Raw genomic sequence first — 17460 nt, 5'->3', positions numbered from 1 at the left:
CTCTTTGACCGTCTGTCAGGATATTTTGGGGGAGGAAGCATTAAAGAAGCAGAAACACCCCTCCCCCTCCGCTAGCTGTGACAGTGCGAACCAGGCCTGGGCAGCTCGGCCTAGTGGTCAGAGCAGGAGGGAGAGGCCAGGAACAGAGCCAAAACCCAGGTGAGAGGATCAGCTGCTGGAGCCCCCACGCCCAGATTCCTGATAGATACCATGACAAGCCCTCCCACCCCCACCCCGGAGCGTGCACCTCAGAACCCCCTCGACATCACCCCGGCCAACCATGCACCTGGAGAACTCTGCCCCCAGCAAGCAGCCAAGCTGTTAGAAAATAATTTATTTCAGTGCCAGTTCTCAGGAGAAGGGGGAACAGAACCAAGCCACCCAGCTGGCAGGCCTCAGTTTCCCCTGGGTTAAGGCCCCACCAGGCAGGGGCAGAAGTCACGGTGTGGCGGGGTCAGAGCAGGGACGTTCTGGTGCAGGCCTGCCCCGGCAAAAACCTTCCCAGGGCCCATGGCAGGAAGAGCAGGACAAGCCGGGGGGGGGGGGGGGGGGAGGGGAGAGCAGGAGGGGGCCTGCGAGCTAGCAAACCCTCACCCCAACAGTCAAGGAGCCCAAAGGGCTGGGGGCTTCCCCCCCCCCCCCAAGTCCGGGTGGCAGCGTGCGGAGCGAACCCACCCCCGCCACGAGGGATGGGGCGGCAAGAGAACTCTGCCACGGCCCGGGGGCGGCGATGGCCTCTTGCCACGCCAGGTGGTGAATGTAGAACCCGAGCGTCAGTTTCTTGACACTTCGGGGTGGCTTTTTTTATGGGTGCGGGAAGGGCTGGGGCCGTGTTATCTGGCCTGCTGATAGAGCCGGGGGAGATCTGCCTCTCGCTCGCCACCAGGTGCGAAGCTGAACAATTGAGGTGCCCGGTTCCGAAGGGCACAGGAACAGCCCAAGAGCTGGCGCAACAGATTAAACAAACACTCCAAGGCCGGGGACTCAGGAAACTCTGGGGTCGTGGATCCCATGAAAGGCAATTAAAGTGGCAAAGTCTCCGACGTGCGTCAGAGCTGGGGATGCGGCCAACAGGGTGCGAGAGGCGCCCGGCGCTGGTGGCTCATCTTGGTCACTTTCTACCTTGAGGAACAGAAACGGCCGGGGTGGGGGTGGGGATGGGGGTCGGGTTTAACACTTTTGCCCTGCGATTGGGCAGAGCGGGGGAAGGTTGTGGGCTCGGCTGTCGCCCCGTCCTCACGTCCTACACATCCCAGGCCTGAACCGAAAGCCTCCAGCCCAGTGAGGAGCAGCCGTGTCCTGTAAGGGTCTCGGGCACAGGCCTGGTTTTCGGAGGCAGGGGAGCAATGCAGTAACCCAGCCCTGCGGGACTGTGCCCCCGGAGGAGAGGGGCGGCCGGGTGTTAGCCCACCGGGACGGGAGGGGCCCGTTTGCTCCCCCGCAGACGTGCGGTTTTACACCCGGCATCCCCAGCCCCGGTTGGGGTCCCAAGAAGCCAGGCCCAGCCCGGTTCTTCTCTGTGGGGCCTCCCCCAAACATTTCCACCGGCGGGCAGGTCCGGGGAGAGAGGCGGGGAGCAGACGTCACGTCTCTCTGCTCTTCTGAGCAGGTGGCAGCAGTAGTCCTGCCGGTCAATATACCCAACAGCCAAACCGCCAGCAGCAAGGGGACTGTGCCTCAGCGAGGCAGGCCAGAGAGCCCCGGCGGCCGCTGAGAACACCAAATCCCTCCCCCCTCGTACTGTCTGCTTCCACCCCCGAGCCAAAATTCACCGTTGGCTTGACTGGGCACAATTCGATCGACTTTACGGGATGGTGGCTACGCTGCGGCCCGGAGCTCTGGGCAGGTGCAAGGTGGCATTGCTCGCAGCTAGTGCTGCCAGGGAAACTGAGGCTGGGCCGGCACACCCTCTGCTACCTGCAGCATTTGGACATTCGGCCCCGGAGATGCCGCATCCGAGCCAAGATCTGGGCATCGGCCAAGCCAGTGACGTCCTGCCCCGGGATTTGAGCACCAGTTGCCAACGTGCCAGTTAGTCAAGGAGGCAGAAAATTCCCCCCTCCACCCGGCAGAGTGGCCGCTTCCAGCATCTGCGTTCTCGGAAGCAGGGTGACTCCACAGCAACTCGAAGTGTCTAGTACAGCCACCGGGAAGGGAGGAGCCGAGGTAAACGCCACTGACAAAATGGGTCTAGCCAGTTGGCACAGGGAAGGACCTGGAAGTCGGCGAGCTGTTCAGCATCTCTGGGCCCTCCCTACGTGCCAGCCGCCAGAAAGCCCTGCGGTGGCGTCTTCCTGGAAGTCCCGCCTCCGTGGAGGCGGGACTTCCTGGAACAGGCCACGAGAGAACGCCACGGGTGACCTGTTTGGAGTGCGTGGGGCCCAGCCACAAAGACCTTCGTGATGGCCCTCCCCTTGGGCCCCTCCCCTTGGGCTCCTGGCACCCCTCCCCTCGGGCCCCTGGGGCCCCTCAGACGTGGTCATAGACCTGCAGCCTCTTCCCGCAGTGCAGGTCCGGCTCGTGGATGGCGTGCCACATGAGCAGCGTCTCGTAGGGCACGAAGCGGTGCACCAGCAGCAGCTCGTTGTAGTAGCAGGGGTCAAAGGACTCCAGCTTGGCAGAGGGCACCCTGACGCCCACGGTCCGGATGCCCGCGTGGGAGGCCGGGGCCAGGCCGGCTTTCTCCAGGCACATGCCCAGGTAGACGTCGTCGATGGGCAGGAGCTCGATGGCCTGCGACTCCCGGTGGATGACGCGGGCGGTGAAGCCGGACATGAGGATCCCGCCCCCACCGCAGTAGGGCGGGTAGGCGTCGGAGGCGGCGACCTGCTTGGGGACGTAGTACTTGCTCCACTTCTCCCGGACGGGCCCCACGTGGGCGATGAGCTGGCCCACGAAGAGGTGGGCCTCGCTCGGCCGGTCCAGCACGTAGCGCACCACGTTGCCCGTGTGCACGAAGACGTCGTCGTCCCCGTTGAGGACGAAGCGGGCCCCGGGGCAGCGGGCCGCCAGCCAGTCGTGGAACAGCACCTGCTTGAGGGTGAGGTTGAAGAAGCTGTCGCGGAAGGCCCACTGCAGCACGTCCCCCGAGGCGGCCGCCTCCAGCCGCAGCAGCTGGTTCAGCTTGCGGGCCTCCCGCCGGTCCCCCGCCTCGCCGACCAGGAAGAGCCGGCGGACGCGGAGCCCGTGGTAGTCCCGCTCCTCCCCCCAGGTCTTGCGGATGACCTCTCGCCGCTCGTAGTTAATGGGCGAGGACTTGATGGCCAGGAGGAGGAAGACCTCGGGGGAGCCATCGGGCCCCCCGCACTTGTCGGGCACGTCCAGCAGCTGGGGGAAGGCCCGGCAATGCTTGTAGCGCAGGAAGTCCTGGATGTGGCTGGGCAGGTCGGCAAAGCCGGAGATGTTGGCCACCGAGGCGTTCTCGTGGCAGGGGGGGATGTGGAGCGGGGGGGGCGGGGTGCTGGGGGGTGCCGGGCTGGGGGCCGGGGTCCCGCTCAGCCTCCTGACCCCCGTCTGCAGGAACTCATCCTCGTTAGCCTTGAGGAGGAAGAGGAGGCCGCTGAGCCCCACGGCTGCCAGGACGAAGACCTCAAGCTTGTAGCCCCAGCGAAGCGCCATCTTCCGCTGCAAGAGAGAAACCGAGGCAGGGGCTGATAACCGACACACGCGGCTGCACCCCCAACCGTTCCCCCGTCCCTGCCCTGCTCTGCCCTGTGGGGGGGCGGGCAGGAGCAGAGACATCTCCTCCTCCGCAGCCAGCCTGCCCCGCCACCTGGATGCTGCTCTCCTTTCCTGCCCCCTTCACTACGGCCTTGGCCCCAAACCTCGGCTCCCTCCCCAAGCCATGTGTAAGCACCACATCTGAAGCAGCTGGATTTTCAGAGGTGCCATGCGACCATGGCCAGTGGAAAGCCGGCTGGGCACTGCCCTGTGCAGCCCGACACCCCCACCCTCCCCGCTTCCCGCTGGTTGGCACTTTGCTGCAGCTTATTGGAGGGATGGACGGGTAGGCGGGGAAGAGGCGACTGCCCAAATTCCAGTTTGGGGCAGTTCTCCCTCTCCCCCGGCCCCTTGTCGGCATAGGAGCGGAATGCAAAGTCAGCACCAGGAATCTGAGCCCTCCGTAGCTGCAGGGTTTTTGGAAATGGGATTCCCAACACAGCCAGGGAGAAACGCCCTGCACACCCTGGAGGTCAGCTGCCCACCAGGGGGCCATGCAAAACTCCACAGCAACACAAGGGGCAGAAGTCAGCTGCTCTTCCCAAAAGGGAGGATCTCCATGTAGCAGTATAGGCCCTAGGAGACACAGTAGAGCAGTGCTGGTTCCTCCCTGTAGGGGGCAGTGGTGCGCGCACATGCTTTAGACTCCCCTGCTGTTCAACCACTAGCCAATTAGCCCATCATAAGACGGGATTTTCAGGTCTCTCCTCCACATCAGTCTTCTCTCCTGAACCTCTGGTCTCTCTCTGTGTCTCTCGCTCTCTCTCTCCTCCTCCTACTGCCTCCCCCTCTCTCTCAGCTCTCCTCCACCTTCTGCCTCTCTCTCTTTCTCTTCTCCCCCTCCTGCCTCTCACTCTCTCTCCTCTGTCTCCGTCGGGCATGCACGCTCGTCCAGGCCCCGCCCCCTGGGCGTGTACGTCACCGCACCAGCCCCCTTCGCCTCCCGCCGTGGCGCTCGGCTGACTTCTGCGCCGCTCAGCCGGGCCGCCGCATAGGAGCAAGCGGCCGTTTGGGGAGCGCAGGGCCCCAATAGCCGCTTGCGCCACTTGCTCCCACGCGGCGGCCCGGCTGAGCGGCGCAGAAGTCAGCCGAGCGCCACGGCGGGAGGCAACAGCGCCGCCCAGAGGGAACAGCCGGCGTTTCAGCGTTGCAGAGTCACAGACATTGGGCTACTATCGATAGGATATGCACTCAGCTCACAGCACAGATACACACCAGTCAGGGCCTGGACGTCATGGGGGGGTGCAAGGTGTCCCCCACCCCACCCCCAGCCCGGTTACTGCTACTACCCTAGAATCCTTTGCCTCCTAGGCCGGATGGGGCTGTGACAGCCGCTTGCACCTTAGCACTCGAACTCCAGGACAATGGAGAGATCCGTACCCGGGGCTCCTTGCACCCCCCTACTGCAATCAGGGGGAGCCCTGGAGAAGCAAGGTGCAGTGCGGTCAGTGAGCTACCGGGGGACTGGCTTCTCCATCTCTGGAACTTCTGACTTTGAGGCCGGCTCTGCTCCGCTTGGGTCCGGGGGAGGGCCTGTCGGGGGCTCTGTCCCGTTGGACAGTGTGATGTAGTGGGGGGTGCTGTCCGTTCGGCCATTCTCTGGTCGCTATGCTTGGGCTGTGGTGACCCCTACTGGCCTGCGTCTGGAAGCACTGCCCAGCGGGGGGCCACCCAGAGGACCCTCAGGTCAGTAGTTCATGGCCCAGCTGGTTCTTACCTGTCCAGGGAAGGGGTGTGAACAAAGGAAGGGGGTGGCTTGGAGAAGGGGCAGTTTTCTGACTGTGATGAAATGAAGAGGAGAGACTCGGCTGAGTACTGGGAGTTCGGGGGCCTGTGGACCCCTATCCCAAGGGGGCTAACTCCTGTAACCTGGCCCTGACTCCTGGAACCACATCACGTCCGTGCTGTGCTGTGTCCTGGAGCAGCACTAAACCCTCTCTATTCTACCAGCTGGCGGAGTCTCATCTTGCTGCCGACGGGGTGCAGGATCGGGGGGTACCCGACACGCCACCACACACAGGCCCTGAGCCCACAGCTTCTAGGGGCCCCGGTTCCCCATTACAGATCAAGGGGAGCTGCAGGAGCGGCGTCTGCAGGCAAGGACGGCACGGGGGGACCCCCTGCTCTGCCTCTCTCCGGGGCTGCAGGGACATGCCAGCCGCTCCCAGGAGCAACAATTCCACAGGGAGAACAACGCCAGCCACGGCAGGTTCAGCATTTGAGAACTCGGCCCTCAAAGAATTCCATGTAAAGCGCGAGAGAGAAATGAACGCGGTGAACTGCACAGGCCTGTCAAACCCCCAAACTAACCCACTTTGCAAGCAGTACAAGACACAACAACAGCCCCCCACGTGCGTGTTGGGTCAGGCGAGGAGAGGGACGGACAGTGTGCGTTTGGGAGAATGACAGACACACACAGTGGCTACGTCGACACTGGCATGACTTTCCGCAAATGCGTTTAACGGCAAACTTTTCCGTTAAACGCATTTGCGGAAAAGAGCGTCTAGATTGGCACGGACGCTTTTCCGCAAAAAAGGCTTTTTGCGGAAAAGCGTCCGTGGCCAATCTAGACGCACTTTTGTGCAAAAAAGCCCCGATCGCCATTTTCGCAATCGGGGCTTTTTTGCGCAAAACAAACCTGAGCTGCCGACACTGGCCCTTCTGCGCAAAAGGGACTTCTGCCCGCACGGGAGCAGCACAGTATTTCCACAAGCAGCGCTGATTTCAGACAGTGGGAAGCCAGTGCTCTTGTGGCAATTCAAACGGCCAGTGTAGACAGCTGGCAAGTTTTTCTTCGAGAGCAGCTGCTTTTGCGGAAAAACTTGCCAGTCTAGACACAGCCGGTGGGTGAGAGTGACAGATTTGCACTGCCACGCTCCCTCCATCCCCTTCTCCCTGTGTGGAGACAGGGTACAGAAGTGGGGGGGGGGGGACACCCTGACATCACTGCCCCCATCTCCCCCCACACACACCCTGCACAGCAAGCAGGAGGCTCCCAAGTGGGCAGCTGCAAGGCAGAGGGTGGGAGCAGCAGGACACTGGGTGGAGGGGAAACTGAAGTGCCAGCGCTCCAGAGCTTCCTGATCAAACCAGTCGGGATCACCTATTAGAGGCGCCAAGACCTACCGGTAGGTCCTGATCTCCCGGTTGGGGACCATTGTCATGGGTCATGTGCTCCAGCCCCCTAATCATTTTGCTGACCCTCTCCAATGCGTCCACGTCCTTCCTGTAGTGGGGGGCCCAGAACTGGACACAACACTCCAGATGTGGCCTCACCAGAGCCGAACAAACAGGAATAATCACTTCTCTGGATCTGCTGGCAATGCTCCTCCTAATACGCCATTCGCCCGCTTGGCTTCAAAGGCGCCCTGTTGACTCCTAGCCAGCTTCTCATCCCCTGGAAACCCCGGGGCCTTTTCTGCTGAACTGCTACTTAGCCATCCAGCCTGTAACAATACTGGGGATTCTTCCGTCCCAAGGGCAGGACTCTGCCCTTGTCCTTGCTGAACCTCATCCGATTTCTTTGGGCCCAATCCTCTAATCTGTCCAGGCCACTCTGGACCCTACCCCTGCCCTCCAGCCTATCTACCTCTCCCCCTCGCTTAGTGTCACCTGCAAACTTGCCGAGGGTGCAACCCATCCCCTCCTCCAGGTCATTCATAAAGATATTGAACAAAACCAGCCCTAGAACCGACCCTTGGGGCGCTCTGCTTGAAAGCCACCGCCAACCTGACATGGAGCCGTTGATCACTACCCACAATCTAGCCAGCTTTCTATCCACCTGACAGGCCATGTATCCAATCCAGACTTCCTTACCTTGCTGGCAAGAATCTTGTGGGAGACCGGAGCAAAAGCCTTGCTAAAGTCAAGGTCTACCACAGCCACGGACGCCCCCCCGTCCACAGAGCCAGGCACCTCATCCTAGAAGCTAAGCAGATTGGCCAGGCAGGACTTGCCCTTGGTGAATCCATGTCACTATTCCTGATCACTTCCCCTCTTCTGAGGGGTTCAGAATGGATTATTTGAGGAGCCCCTCCCTGATTTTTCCGGGCTGAGCGGGCTGTAGTTCCCTGGCTTGTCCGTCTTCCCTTTCTTAAAGCTGGGCGCTACATTTGCCTTTTTCCAATCATCCGGGACCTCTCCCGATCTCCCCGAGTTTTCAACCGCATCCCATGCCTCCCACGCCCTCAGGGGCCCACCCAGGAGGAGGGGGCTGCAGAGGGTCGTTTAAGGGGGGGTGAGCCCTGCATGGATACAGAACGGTGCATCTGCAGCCGCAAAAGTGAGCCGTGGAGATTTGCGCCCCCACCTCGGCGGATGCAGCTACCCGCCCATCCAGAGCAGGTAGCCCCATCACAGGAGGCCTCTACTCATCCGACCCTGCGCTTCCCCCTCGGGTGTCTCACCTCCCCTGCCTGCAACCTGAACCCCCATGGCCCAAGACCCCAGCCCCTTCCTGGAGGCTCAGTCCCTGTATCTCCTCGCTGGCAGGTCCACACGCTTCCCGACTTGCTCCCAGTTGGCAGGCAAGGACCCAGCTCGCTCTGCTTGCGGAACAGAGCCCAAGTACCAGCCGCAGCAACCAGCCCTGGCAACCAACCCCGGCTCGCCCACGGCTTGGCACGGGCGCCTGCCCCTTGCCCAATCTCTGCACCCGGAGCTGCAGGGCCACTAAATGACAGCCCTGGGCTGGCGAAAGAGTCCAAGAACCAGCCGGGACGGTCTGAAAGCAGCTGGGCAGCCACCTGTTTGAAAGTGGGTAGGTCATGGGCCGGGTATCGCCTGAGCACACCGGCCTCACCCCCTGCCCTGGCTTTTAGCCCCCTGGATCGGCCCCCCAAAGCTACTGACAAAGCGGGGCGCTGGGATCTTGGGATTTCGTTCCTGGCTCAGCTCCAGGGCGGAGCAGGGGCAGCTTTGGTATCACAACCAAAGGTGTATTTGTTCCCAAGGGATACATTGATTCAACCCCGTCAGTGCCAAAGCACAGTGAACACAGGGGCACAGAGAGGTGGGTGCACAAGAACCCTCTCACGGCACGTTTTGCAGGGACTCTCGCCACAACCTTGGGGTCAGCGGGGACACAGATTGTCCCTTCCCTCCCCACGGGTAAAACGGGGTCATTGTCCTCCTTGGATTGTGGGCTTTACCTCCGGCCCCCTCCCGCGGAGAGAGCATGCCCTCAATGAAAGATCAGTCCCTAGTGAGCTCATGAAACACCAGAGGCAGCGTTGCCTAGTGAGGGGAAGCAGCAGGCTGGGAGCCTGGCATTCCAATCCCATTTCACCGTGCAGCCTCGGGGGGGGGGGGGGGGGAAATCCAACCCCCTTCCTTCCCCCCGAATCTTTCTGAGGCTCAGATTGCTTGATAATCCTTCCTGACCACAGGGTTAGTCTGTGTTTGCAAAGTTGGTGGAGAAAGCAAACCAGCCCTGAATAGCAGGTTGTGAGCATTGGCAGAGTGTCAGAAGAGCAGAAGAAACCAACACCTGCAGTAAACCATGCTGCTGACGTATATGCCACCCCCTTATCTCATTGCCTTTTACAGATTTCACAAATTAACCTTCTCAGTGCCAACCTGGGCAGCCAGGGGAAATGACAAAGGTCACCCATCAGTAGCAGAGCCAAGAACAGAACTCAGGAGTCCTGAGTCCCGGGTCCCCCTCACACTTCCTCCCAGAGCCAGGAACCGAACCCAGAAACACAGGCGTAGAGCCAAGTGAATTGATTCTCAGATGGAGCTGAAAAAAGTGAAAGAAAAACTGAAAAAAGTGAAAGAAAAATAAAAACCTGTTTCTGTTTGAACCCACAACGGAATTTGCCCGGTTTTCCCCTCACCGAATATTTGCTTGTTTTCAGTCAAATGAAACATTTTGTTTGTTAAAAATAATTCAAGGGAAAGGGAAGCTCCGTCCCTTTTTTGGTTTCATTTTGCTACATTCCTCAATGAAACGCCATCTCCAAAACCAAAACTCGAAAGGTTTCGTTTCCAAGTGGATGACACAGTTTGACTTTAAAAAGAAAAAAAAACTATTTTTCTAGCCAATCAGCTAAATTCAACCTACATTTATTTGCAATTAGTTTTGGGGACCTGAAAAAAAAAAACAATGTCAGCCCAAAATGCATTTATCAGAAAAGTTTCACCCGGCTCGACCCAGAAATTCAACTTGTCTAGGGAAACGGGGAACAACTTCAGAGGTTTCCTACCCACATTCCCCGACATTTTCAAGCGGTGTGGTTCGAAATTTGGTGCCGTGGTGACAGCGGCAGATTGCGAAGTGAGCTTTTTCGGAATGCACTTGAAATAAGCGAGGCAAATTGCATCACTTATTTCGAGCTACCGGTGCAGTCGACACATGCTGAGAGACTAACAAAAATCTACACGTAGGATACAGGTGAGGGTCATAGCATCTGAAGAAGTCAGGTTTGCCCGCGGACGCGCTTGATACTACATGTGTATTTTTGTTAGCCTCTCGGTAAATATTCCCTTGGCTTCCATGACCAGTGAAACCCACACCTGATCCGTGTGGAAGGACCACCCTCAGGGCGGCTGTGCCACACAATGCTGCTGGTTTTCCAACAGGAAAACATTTCAACTGATTTCGTTTTCCTGGTAGCTCCCTGTGTCTGGCGCCTGGCTTTCTCTGGAGTCAGGGCCTGGAATTCATCCGTCGTGCTCAGCCTCTCCTGGTTGCTACGGCTCAGAATCTTAATTGTTAAACTCTCGCCGGCCGCACCAGCGCCCAGAGCAGCCACCTGGGCGTTGCACGAGTTCTGCTCAGGGAGGGGAGGCGTTGATGGTCGCGTGGATTTGCCGCAGGCCCCAGCTCGACACCGGTCTCTGTGCTTTCACTGAAGCACAACACGCCTCTGGCCTGCTCGGCTCCCATAGACGCGCCCGACGCCGCCCGAGCGTCGCCGCAACAGCCACGTCGGCCGGGAATCTGAGACAATCGTGCTCTGATTGTAACTCACACGGTGCCGACGGCCTGAATCTGCCGAGCGTCTGAACCCATCCAAGAGCCACCAACTCCCAAACGGCTGCGTTGAGACAATGCCCTCCTGTCCACGCGCATCCGGCTACGCCGGGGAGGAGACGGGACTCGAGCTGCTCCCCAATCAGTGTCCCCGGAAGTCGGGAGCAGGGCCGGGGCACCGGGGAGCGGGCCAAGCTGCATGTCTCCTGCATTCCCAAGGGCCTGTCTTCCCCACGCCTCCCTCTCCCCCTACACGCCATGTTCCTCACCGGAGGCCGGGCAGAGACGGGTTCCTGGTCGGCTGGCGCCAGCTCCACGGGGCCGACTTACCCCGGCTCCGAGACCAGCATCTCAACGTGGGAAAGAGGGTGCCGGCTGCTCCCGTCCTAGAGCCAAGCTCCGGAGCCGTGCCCCCCCGCTGCAGCTATGGTGCCGCCCGCTTGGCAACCCCCCCCCCCCCCCCGTGCCCACGTGGTCTCCGCTGGCAGCGCCCCGCGAGGCGTGTTTGCTCTCCCGAGGCACGTCAGGCACCGGCCCAATTAGCCGAGCCACAGCTGCAAGCGTCACCCTGGATGTTTGCTTAGTGCCAGCGGAGTTTCCCTGCGGCACGCTGGCCCGGCGACAGGCAGAGCCGGGCTGCTCCTTCGGAAGGGACCGTCCCGAGGCCAGGCAGCGGGGTGCACCTCTGGCCAAGCGCCGTGGCGGGAGTCACGCGCCTACCTCCCTGCCAGCACCTCTGCCCTCCTGCAGGATTGGGCCCCGACAGCGGGGACGGCCGGGTTCCGGCGCACACGGAGCAGAGAAGCCCCCAGCCTGCTCCTAGGTTGCTGCCCTGCATCACCGGCACCTCCTGGCCCTTGCAGGACGCAGATCTGCCAGGGGCAGGCCCCCCAAGAATCAGAGCGGGACCCGGGTCCCTGGCGGGGCCTTGCACCCATACCAGCCACTCGGCTCCTGGCTGGCGGTGAGCCAGGGGGGGAGGAAGGGGGGAGTTTCGGGGGTTCGGGGGGCTGCGTGCAGAGGGGGCGCTCAGAGCCCAGGAGGTTACTGGTTTAATGTCACTAGGGGAGAGGACGTTTGTCACGGCAGAGAACAGCCCAGAACTGGAGCCCCCGGCCCTGCCCAGAGGACACGGAGAAGAGGGGCCCAGGTGACCCGGTTACAATGGGGGGTGCCGGGGTATTGGAGGCTCTGCTGGGAGCCGGGGGCTGTTCGGGACAGAGGGCAGAGCAGGCAGGGCTGGGCCGGGGGGGGGGGGAGCTGAGAGGCCTGCGGGATCCTTTGCTGCGTTCAAAGCTCAATAAACCCTCCGGTTTGGGGCTGGCCGAGAGTCGCTCTCAACTAGAGAACAGGGGGGCGCTATTCCCTCTGGGGGGGGGAGACCCCGGGGGGGTCCCCCCGAAGGGGCTCATGGAGGAGGCAGGCGGCTGGAGGCCCTGAGAGGCGCCGTCCCGGAGGCGGAGGGGCAGACCCCCCAGGTGAGAGCGGGCCCCCCACGAGAGGGTCGCCGCACGGGAGGGGGCTCCCCGAGAAGGGGCTGCCGCGCTGGAGGGGGGAGCCCACTCAGGGACCGAGGGGCCAAGTGTGGGGACAACCTGTGAGCCAGAATACCCTGCCCCCACTACACACACTCAATACCCCCCAAAACACACTGCCAGAAGCCCAGGGTGACTCCTTGGGTCAGGGATAGCTCAGCACCAAGCCCCCCGGCACAGATGGGAGCCAGCAGGGAGGCAGTGAAGTGGGTGGGAAAGGCCTAGGGACAGAAAAGATCCAGGGGGACTTTGGGGCGGGCGGGCGCTTGGAAACACCCGTCACCCAAATCCCCTTCACCTCCCAGCGCCTTGGCCCGGGTCGATGCGCCCTCCTCTTCCAACCCAGGAGTCCTCAGAGCTCCTGTTTGCTTAACCCGGGATGGACCTTCCATGCATGGCCTAGAAGTGACGGGCGTACTCGGATCCTCTGAGCATCACACCAGGACCTTCCTTCCCATCCCTTGCATTTATTCAAAGCTCTCTGCAAAAAAACATCTAACTAAGCCCAAGCCATGACTGAGCAAATAGAGCAAATAGTAAGCTGAGCAAATAGATCTACGCTGCTAACACCCACCCTTTGAAACAGGCTCAGAGGGATCGCCCTGTTCGCCTGTAACTTTAAAACCAACGCGTGGTCCTGTACCACCGGAAAGACTCATCAAAAGAGAATCATAATACAGGTCCTACAATGGACAGGTACTTTTCCTGCTTTTATATATATCTTGGTTTCTGTTATTTCCACTGCAATTCAGCTGATGAAGTAGGTTTTATCCACGAAAGCTCATGAGTCCACACGCTGTGGTTAGTCTCTCCGGTGTCACTTGTTTTTAAAGTTACAGACTAACACAGCTACCCCTGAGATTTTTTTATCCTAGGCTTGGTTTAAGTTAACAAGATTTGCTTTTTTGGGGGAGGTGGGGGAATTAAAAACACCCTCCTGATATTCGGTTGCCTTTCTAACAAACATATAAGAAGATCTGATTTTAATTTGATCTTTGGAACAGATACAGAGTCCAACTGCACCGTTGGTAGGACCATGAGCTTTCATGGGCAAAACACATTTCCTTATAGTCTTGAGAATGGGTCTTTTTTTTTTTTTTAGGTATAGACCAATGTGGTATTAAGGAAAATGTTTACATAAATTGGGCTACTTTGTGGCTACTGTGGTTTTTGTTTGTTTTGTGTTGTAAAGGACGGTAGAAATCTGGCGATTCTATTTTTGCTGATTTTTCCCAGCCCAGATGAGACCACGGCGTTATCTGTTGGTCAGCTTTTACCTGGAGCGTTGTTTGTTTTTCGGTACATGTATATAAGAACATAAGAACGGCCGTACTGGGTCAGACCAAAGGTCCATCTAGCCCAGTAGCCTGTCTGCCAACAGTGGCCAGCACCAGGTGCCCCAGAGAGGGTGGACCGAAGACAATGATCAAGCGATTTGTCTCCTGCCATCCCTCTCCAGCCTCTGACAAACAGAGGCCAAGGACACCATTTCTATCCCCTGGCTAATAGCCTTTTATGGACCTAACCTCCATGAAATTATCTAGCTTCTCTTTAAACTCTATTATAGTCCTAGCCTTCACAGCCTCCTCTGGCAAGGAGTTCCACAGGTTGGCTGCACACTGTGTAAAGAAGAACTTTCTTTTATTAGTTTTAAACCTGCTTCCCATCAATTTCATTTGGTGTCCTCTAGTTCTTCTATTTAGGGAACTAATAAATAACTTTTCTTTATCAGCCCTCTCCACACCACTCATGATTTTATAGACCTCTATCATATCCCCCCTCATGTTTAATATACTTTTAAACATTCCCGGAAGAAATTCACCAACTCACTCACTCTCTCATGCGCCTCTTCACAATTGGGACCATAAGACAGTCAAAGAACGGCGATACAGGCCAGGCAAAGCAGATTCTAAGCCGTTGTGATTTATCTTGGCAAACACGAGTGTACAAAAGTATCAAACTCTGTGTGAAGGTGTGACGATGCAAACGGGGTTCCCCCATTCCTGCACCCCCGTAGCAGCAAGAACAAATTCCTCCAGCAGTAGAATAGAGGGGGTTTATTGCTCCTCCAGGATACCGCACAGCACGGACGTGAGGTGGTTACAGGAGTCAGGGCCAGGATGTTTCAGACCCCTTGGGTTAGGGTCCATCACCCCTAGCCCTCAGCCCCACCAACCTCAGTCTGCCTCCCTCATGGTTCCAGCCCCAGACTCACCCTTCCCCCAAAACACACTCCCTTTGTCCCCTCTCTTCCCTTAACAAGTAGAGCCGGTTTGGTCACTGTCCTGAGGCCCTCTTGCTGGGCCGTGCTTACAGACAACCGCCCGTGGGGGTCCTCCCCCACCAAGCCTAGCAACCAGCAAGGTACTGACACCGCACCACATCAGGGTCCAAAAAGCCGACACCCCAGGAACGCAGATTGGGAAGATCTTGCTGTTGATTGTTCGAAATGTGCCAAGGAACTTCCAACGGAGGCGTCCCCTTGTTTTCGCGTTGTAAAAGAATTCGGAACAGTGTTTCCCCATCAGTTAATTGCTAAGTTATCACCCGCAAAACCCACAGGTGTTTTCAGGTGCCTAAGGAGCTTCGTTAAAGTGCCCTGCCACCCCCCCCCCCCCAAAAAAAATCTGGAAACGGCACCTCTTACCCCGAGCCCTGCTCTTTAGCTTAGTCCTCAGCCCCCTGCAATTCCCCCCAGCACACCAGGGGCAGGAATTGCTCCATGACTCCCCCACACCTTGGCCCAGGGGCATTGGGCTAGTAGAGGCGGCTGAGTCATCGTTCCAGTGGGCAGCTTTCCAGCCCCGGAAGTGGGGCTGGCAAGGCACCAGCCCCATGGAGACTGATACTAGGCACAGCCCCCCGGGTGTGGCTCAGCCATCGGGGAGCCTGCCAGCCCCCCACATAGCTGGGGTGGCTAATTTCGGAGTCCCCACCTGCCTCTCCAACAGGCTTTGTTTGGCCTCCAAAGGAGTCGCACCTGCTCCCAACCCCCAGACCCAAGTCCGGGTCTACCCACGGGCTCTGCTTGGCCCTAGGGGGCCCGGCCGGACCCCTTACAGCCATTAGCTCCTTAACCCTTTAATACCCAGCCTGGGAGCCGCTGCGATGCCCTTGTCCGAGGTGCCAACCTGGCTGCTGGCCGGGGCTCAGAGCACCCCTTGTCCCCGGGGGCGTTGGGGATGGACCAGAATGGGGCGCTCTCCCCCTACAGCCCAGCAACTCCAGTGGGGGACTTGGGCCACGCCGATGGCACCGGCGCTGGGAAAGACAAAGAAAAGAAGCCAGAGAAATCGCAGCTGCGGGAGAGGGGCAGGGCTGGCGCTGTGCCCCATGCGAGGGATGGGCACCCGCCGATCGGAGCAGATTACATGTCACATCAGGGGTGTATGAAACCTCGAGGGAGCAGGGAGAAAACAGAAACCAGTCCCGGGCCAAGCAGCAAAGGGTGGGGCAGCCCGGGCTGCAGCGAGCAGCAATTAGCTCTAACTGCAGGAACGGTGCCGTGGGGCCAGGAGGAGACGTTCCTGGGCTGGGAGTTCGGATTCCAGGGCACCCTGGAGCCAGATCCCCGGCCAGCGGGGGGACCCCGCCCCATGGAACGGGTAGAGACAGGCAGGTGGGCACGCAGGGCGTTCCGGCCACCTGCCCCTCGCTGGCTTTGGGACCACGCTCCTAGCTGGAGGAAGGGGAACGGAGCCGTTGGCCAAGGGGCAAAAATCAGCGGCCGGCAGGAGATTTTCTGCACCGTTGGCTGGTTTTATTCCACCTTCCCAGCATGCGGGGAGAGCAGGAATGCAGGGGGAAAGGGAGCAGGCAGGCCGGGTGTGTAGCTCGAATAAGACTTAGGAACTACAGCAAGAGCTAGTTCAAGAGCTGGCAGCATCCTGGGTTGCAGCAGGACAGTGTCTGGAAGAGGCGCTCTCACCCTGGCCGGCAGCCGCGAACAGCCCAGAGAGAGGGGGATTCGGTGCTCTATTAATACAGAGGCCCCTGGTAAACTGCTGGTCTCGGTCGGGGCCGTCTCTCGGCGCCAGCATCCCGGAGGAACGGCGGCACGGGGACACCCAGGTAACCCGGGGTAGAGCAGAGACTCGACCGGGACTTGGCTCGGTTTGGGGCAAGGCCTGGCTGGTGCCAGCGGCCGGGCGGGGGGCAGGAGCCGGCGCTGGCGAGGGTCGCCGGATGGTTTCAACAGAAATCGGGGACACACTTGACGTGACATCACAATCGACATTCCGTCTGATTGAGAACACGCCGGACAGTTCTATTGTCTCCGGTCTATTGTCTCCGTTTGTTTCCCAAACTGAAAGCTCAAATACTGGACTGTCCAGTTGCAAACCAGACCCCTGGCCACCCTCGCCGCTGCCTGGGGTCTCCAAGAAGGCCCAGCGCCTGCCCCCTAACCCGGCTGGGCCCCCTCCTGTTGGGCCCCCCGGTCCTGCAATTGGGGCCAAGTCGCTGCTACCCCCACTAGCCGGATGGGGCTCTGGGAACCAGCAGAGCTGCCCAGTCGGCCCAGGTCCTCCCCAGCCCGCACCGGACCCCTCCCCGGCACAAACCCATCCCAGGCCCCTCTCCCCCAGGCCAGAGGCCCCCTGTTACCTCTCAGGCATCTTGAGGCCGGGACAGGCAGGACCCCAAGACGCTCCCCCCATCCTGGCTCCATTGGAGCCCCCCAGCCCAGGCAGGAAAAGCCAGTGGCCTATTACTGCCTGGACGAGCCCAATGCCGGAAAGGGAAGAGGGTGAGGGCCTGGGATAACAGCAAGGAAACCCGCCTGGTCCCTCTGGGTCCACCCCTCCGGAGCCAAGCCGGCCCCCCAGTACTCACAGCGGGGTGGGGAGTCAGGAGCCACCTGCTGCTGGGCACGGAGCAGCCCCAGCCGGCCGCTGCCTTGAGCGGTGACCGGGAAGGGGCCGGGGCTGGCTAACGAAGCAGTCAGGGTGTCCGCATCCCACTCAGGCAGCAGCAGTAGGACTTTTATCCTTGGGGACAACACGGGCACGCCCAGCTTAGGCTGCAGGGAAAGACACAAGCCCTCTTCCTGCCTCCCGCCTGCAGGAATTAGCCCTTCAAGGGGAGGGCTGGGGCTGCCCCGCCCCGCCACGGAGCTTAACAAATTATCCAGCACCTGCTACTCCCCTGCTTGGAATAGCAGGTGCTGGATATGAAGCCTCACGAGCCGCGGGGGCTGCTGGCTTCAGTGGCCAACTCTGCCGCTGACTT

At 59.8% G+C, this 17460-nt stretch overlaps 1 protein-coding gene across 2 annotated transcripts; it reads right to left on the bottom strand.

Moving 5' to 3' along the window:
- Window positions 1–1728: 1728 nt before the first annotated feature.
- On the bottom strand, window positions 1729–17460 carry B3GNT3 (UDP-GlcNAc:betaGal beta-1,3-N-acetylglucosaminyltransferase 3). Of its 2 annotated transcripts, none has more exons than XM_075902756.1 (2): window positions 17065–17460; window positions 1729–3624 (listed from the first exon to the last, which is right to left on the bottom strand). In XM_075902756.1, exon 2 carries the CDS (start codon window positions 3616–3618, stop codon window positions 2470–2472), a length of 1149 nt encoding a protein of 382 aa, XP_075758871.1. In that variant the 5' UTR covers window positions 3619–3624; window positions 17065–17460; the 3' UTR covers window positions 1729–2469. The 2 variants fall into 2 exon arrangements, with proteins under 2 accessions (XP_075758871.1, XP_075758872.1); XM_075902757.1 differs by lacking the exon at window positions 17065–17460 and adding an exon at window positions 16837–17002.

The sequence above is a fragment of the Pelodiscus sinensis genome, chromosome 19 (genome assembly GCF_049634645.1).
Source record: "Pelodiscus sinensis isolate JC-2024 chromosome 19, ASM4963464v1, whole genome shotgun sequence".
In the NCBI taxonomy this organism is placed as follows: domain Eukaryota; kingdom Metazoa; phylum Chordata; order Testudines; family Trionychidae; genus Pelodiscus; species Pelodiscus sinensis.
The sequence above is the reverse complement of the archived record's forward strand: the minus strand, read 5'-3'. Positions and strand labels throughout refer to the sequence as shown.

What these genes read in the sequence shown, in the direction of transcription:
- B3GNT3 (XM_075902756.1), bottom strand. Translation starts at nt 3,618, where the DNA reads ATGGCGCTTCGCTGGGGCTACAAGCTTGAGGTCTTCGTCCTGGCAGCC.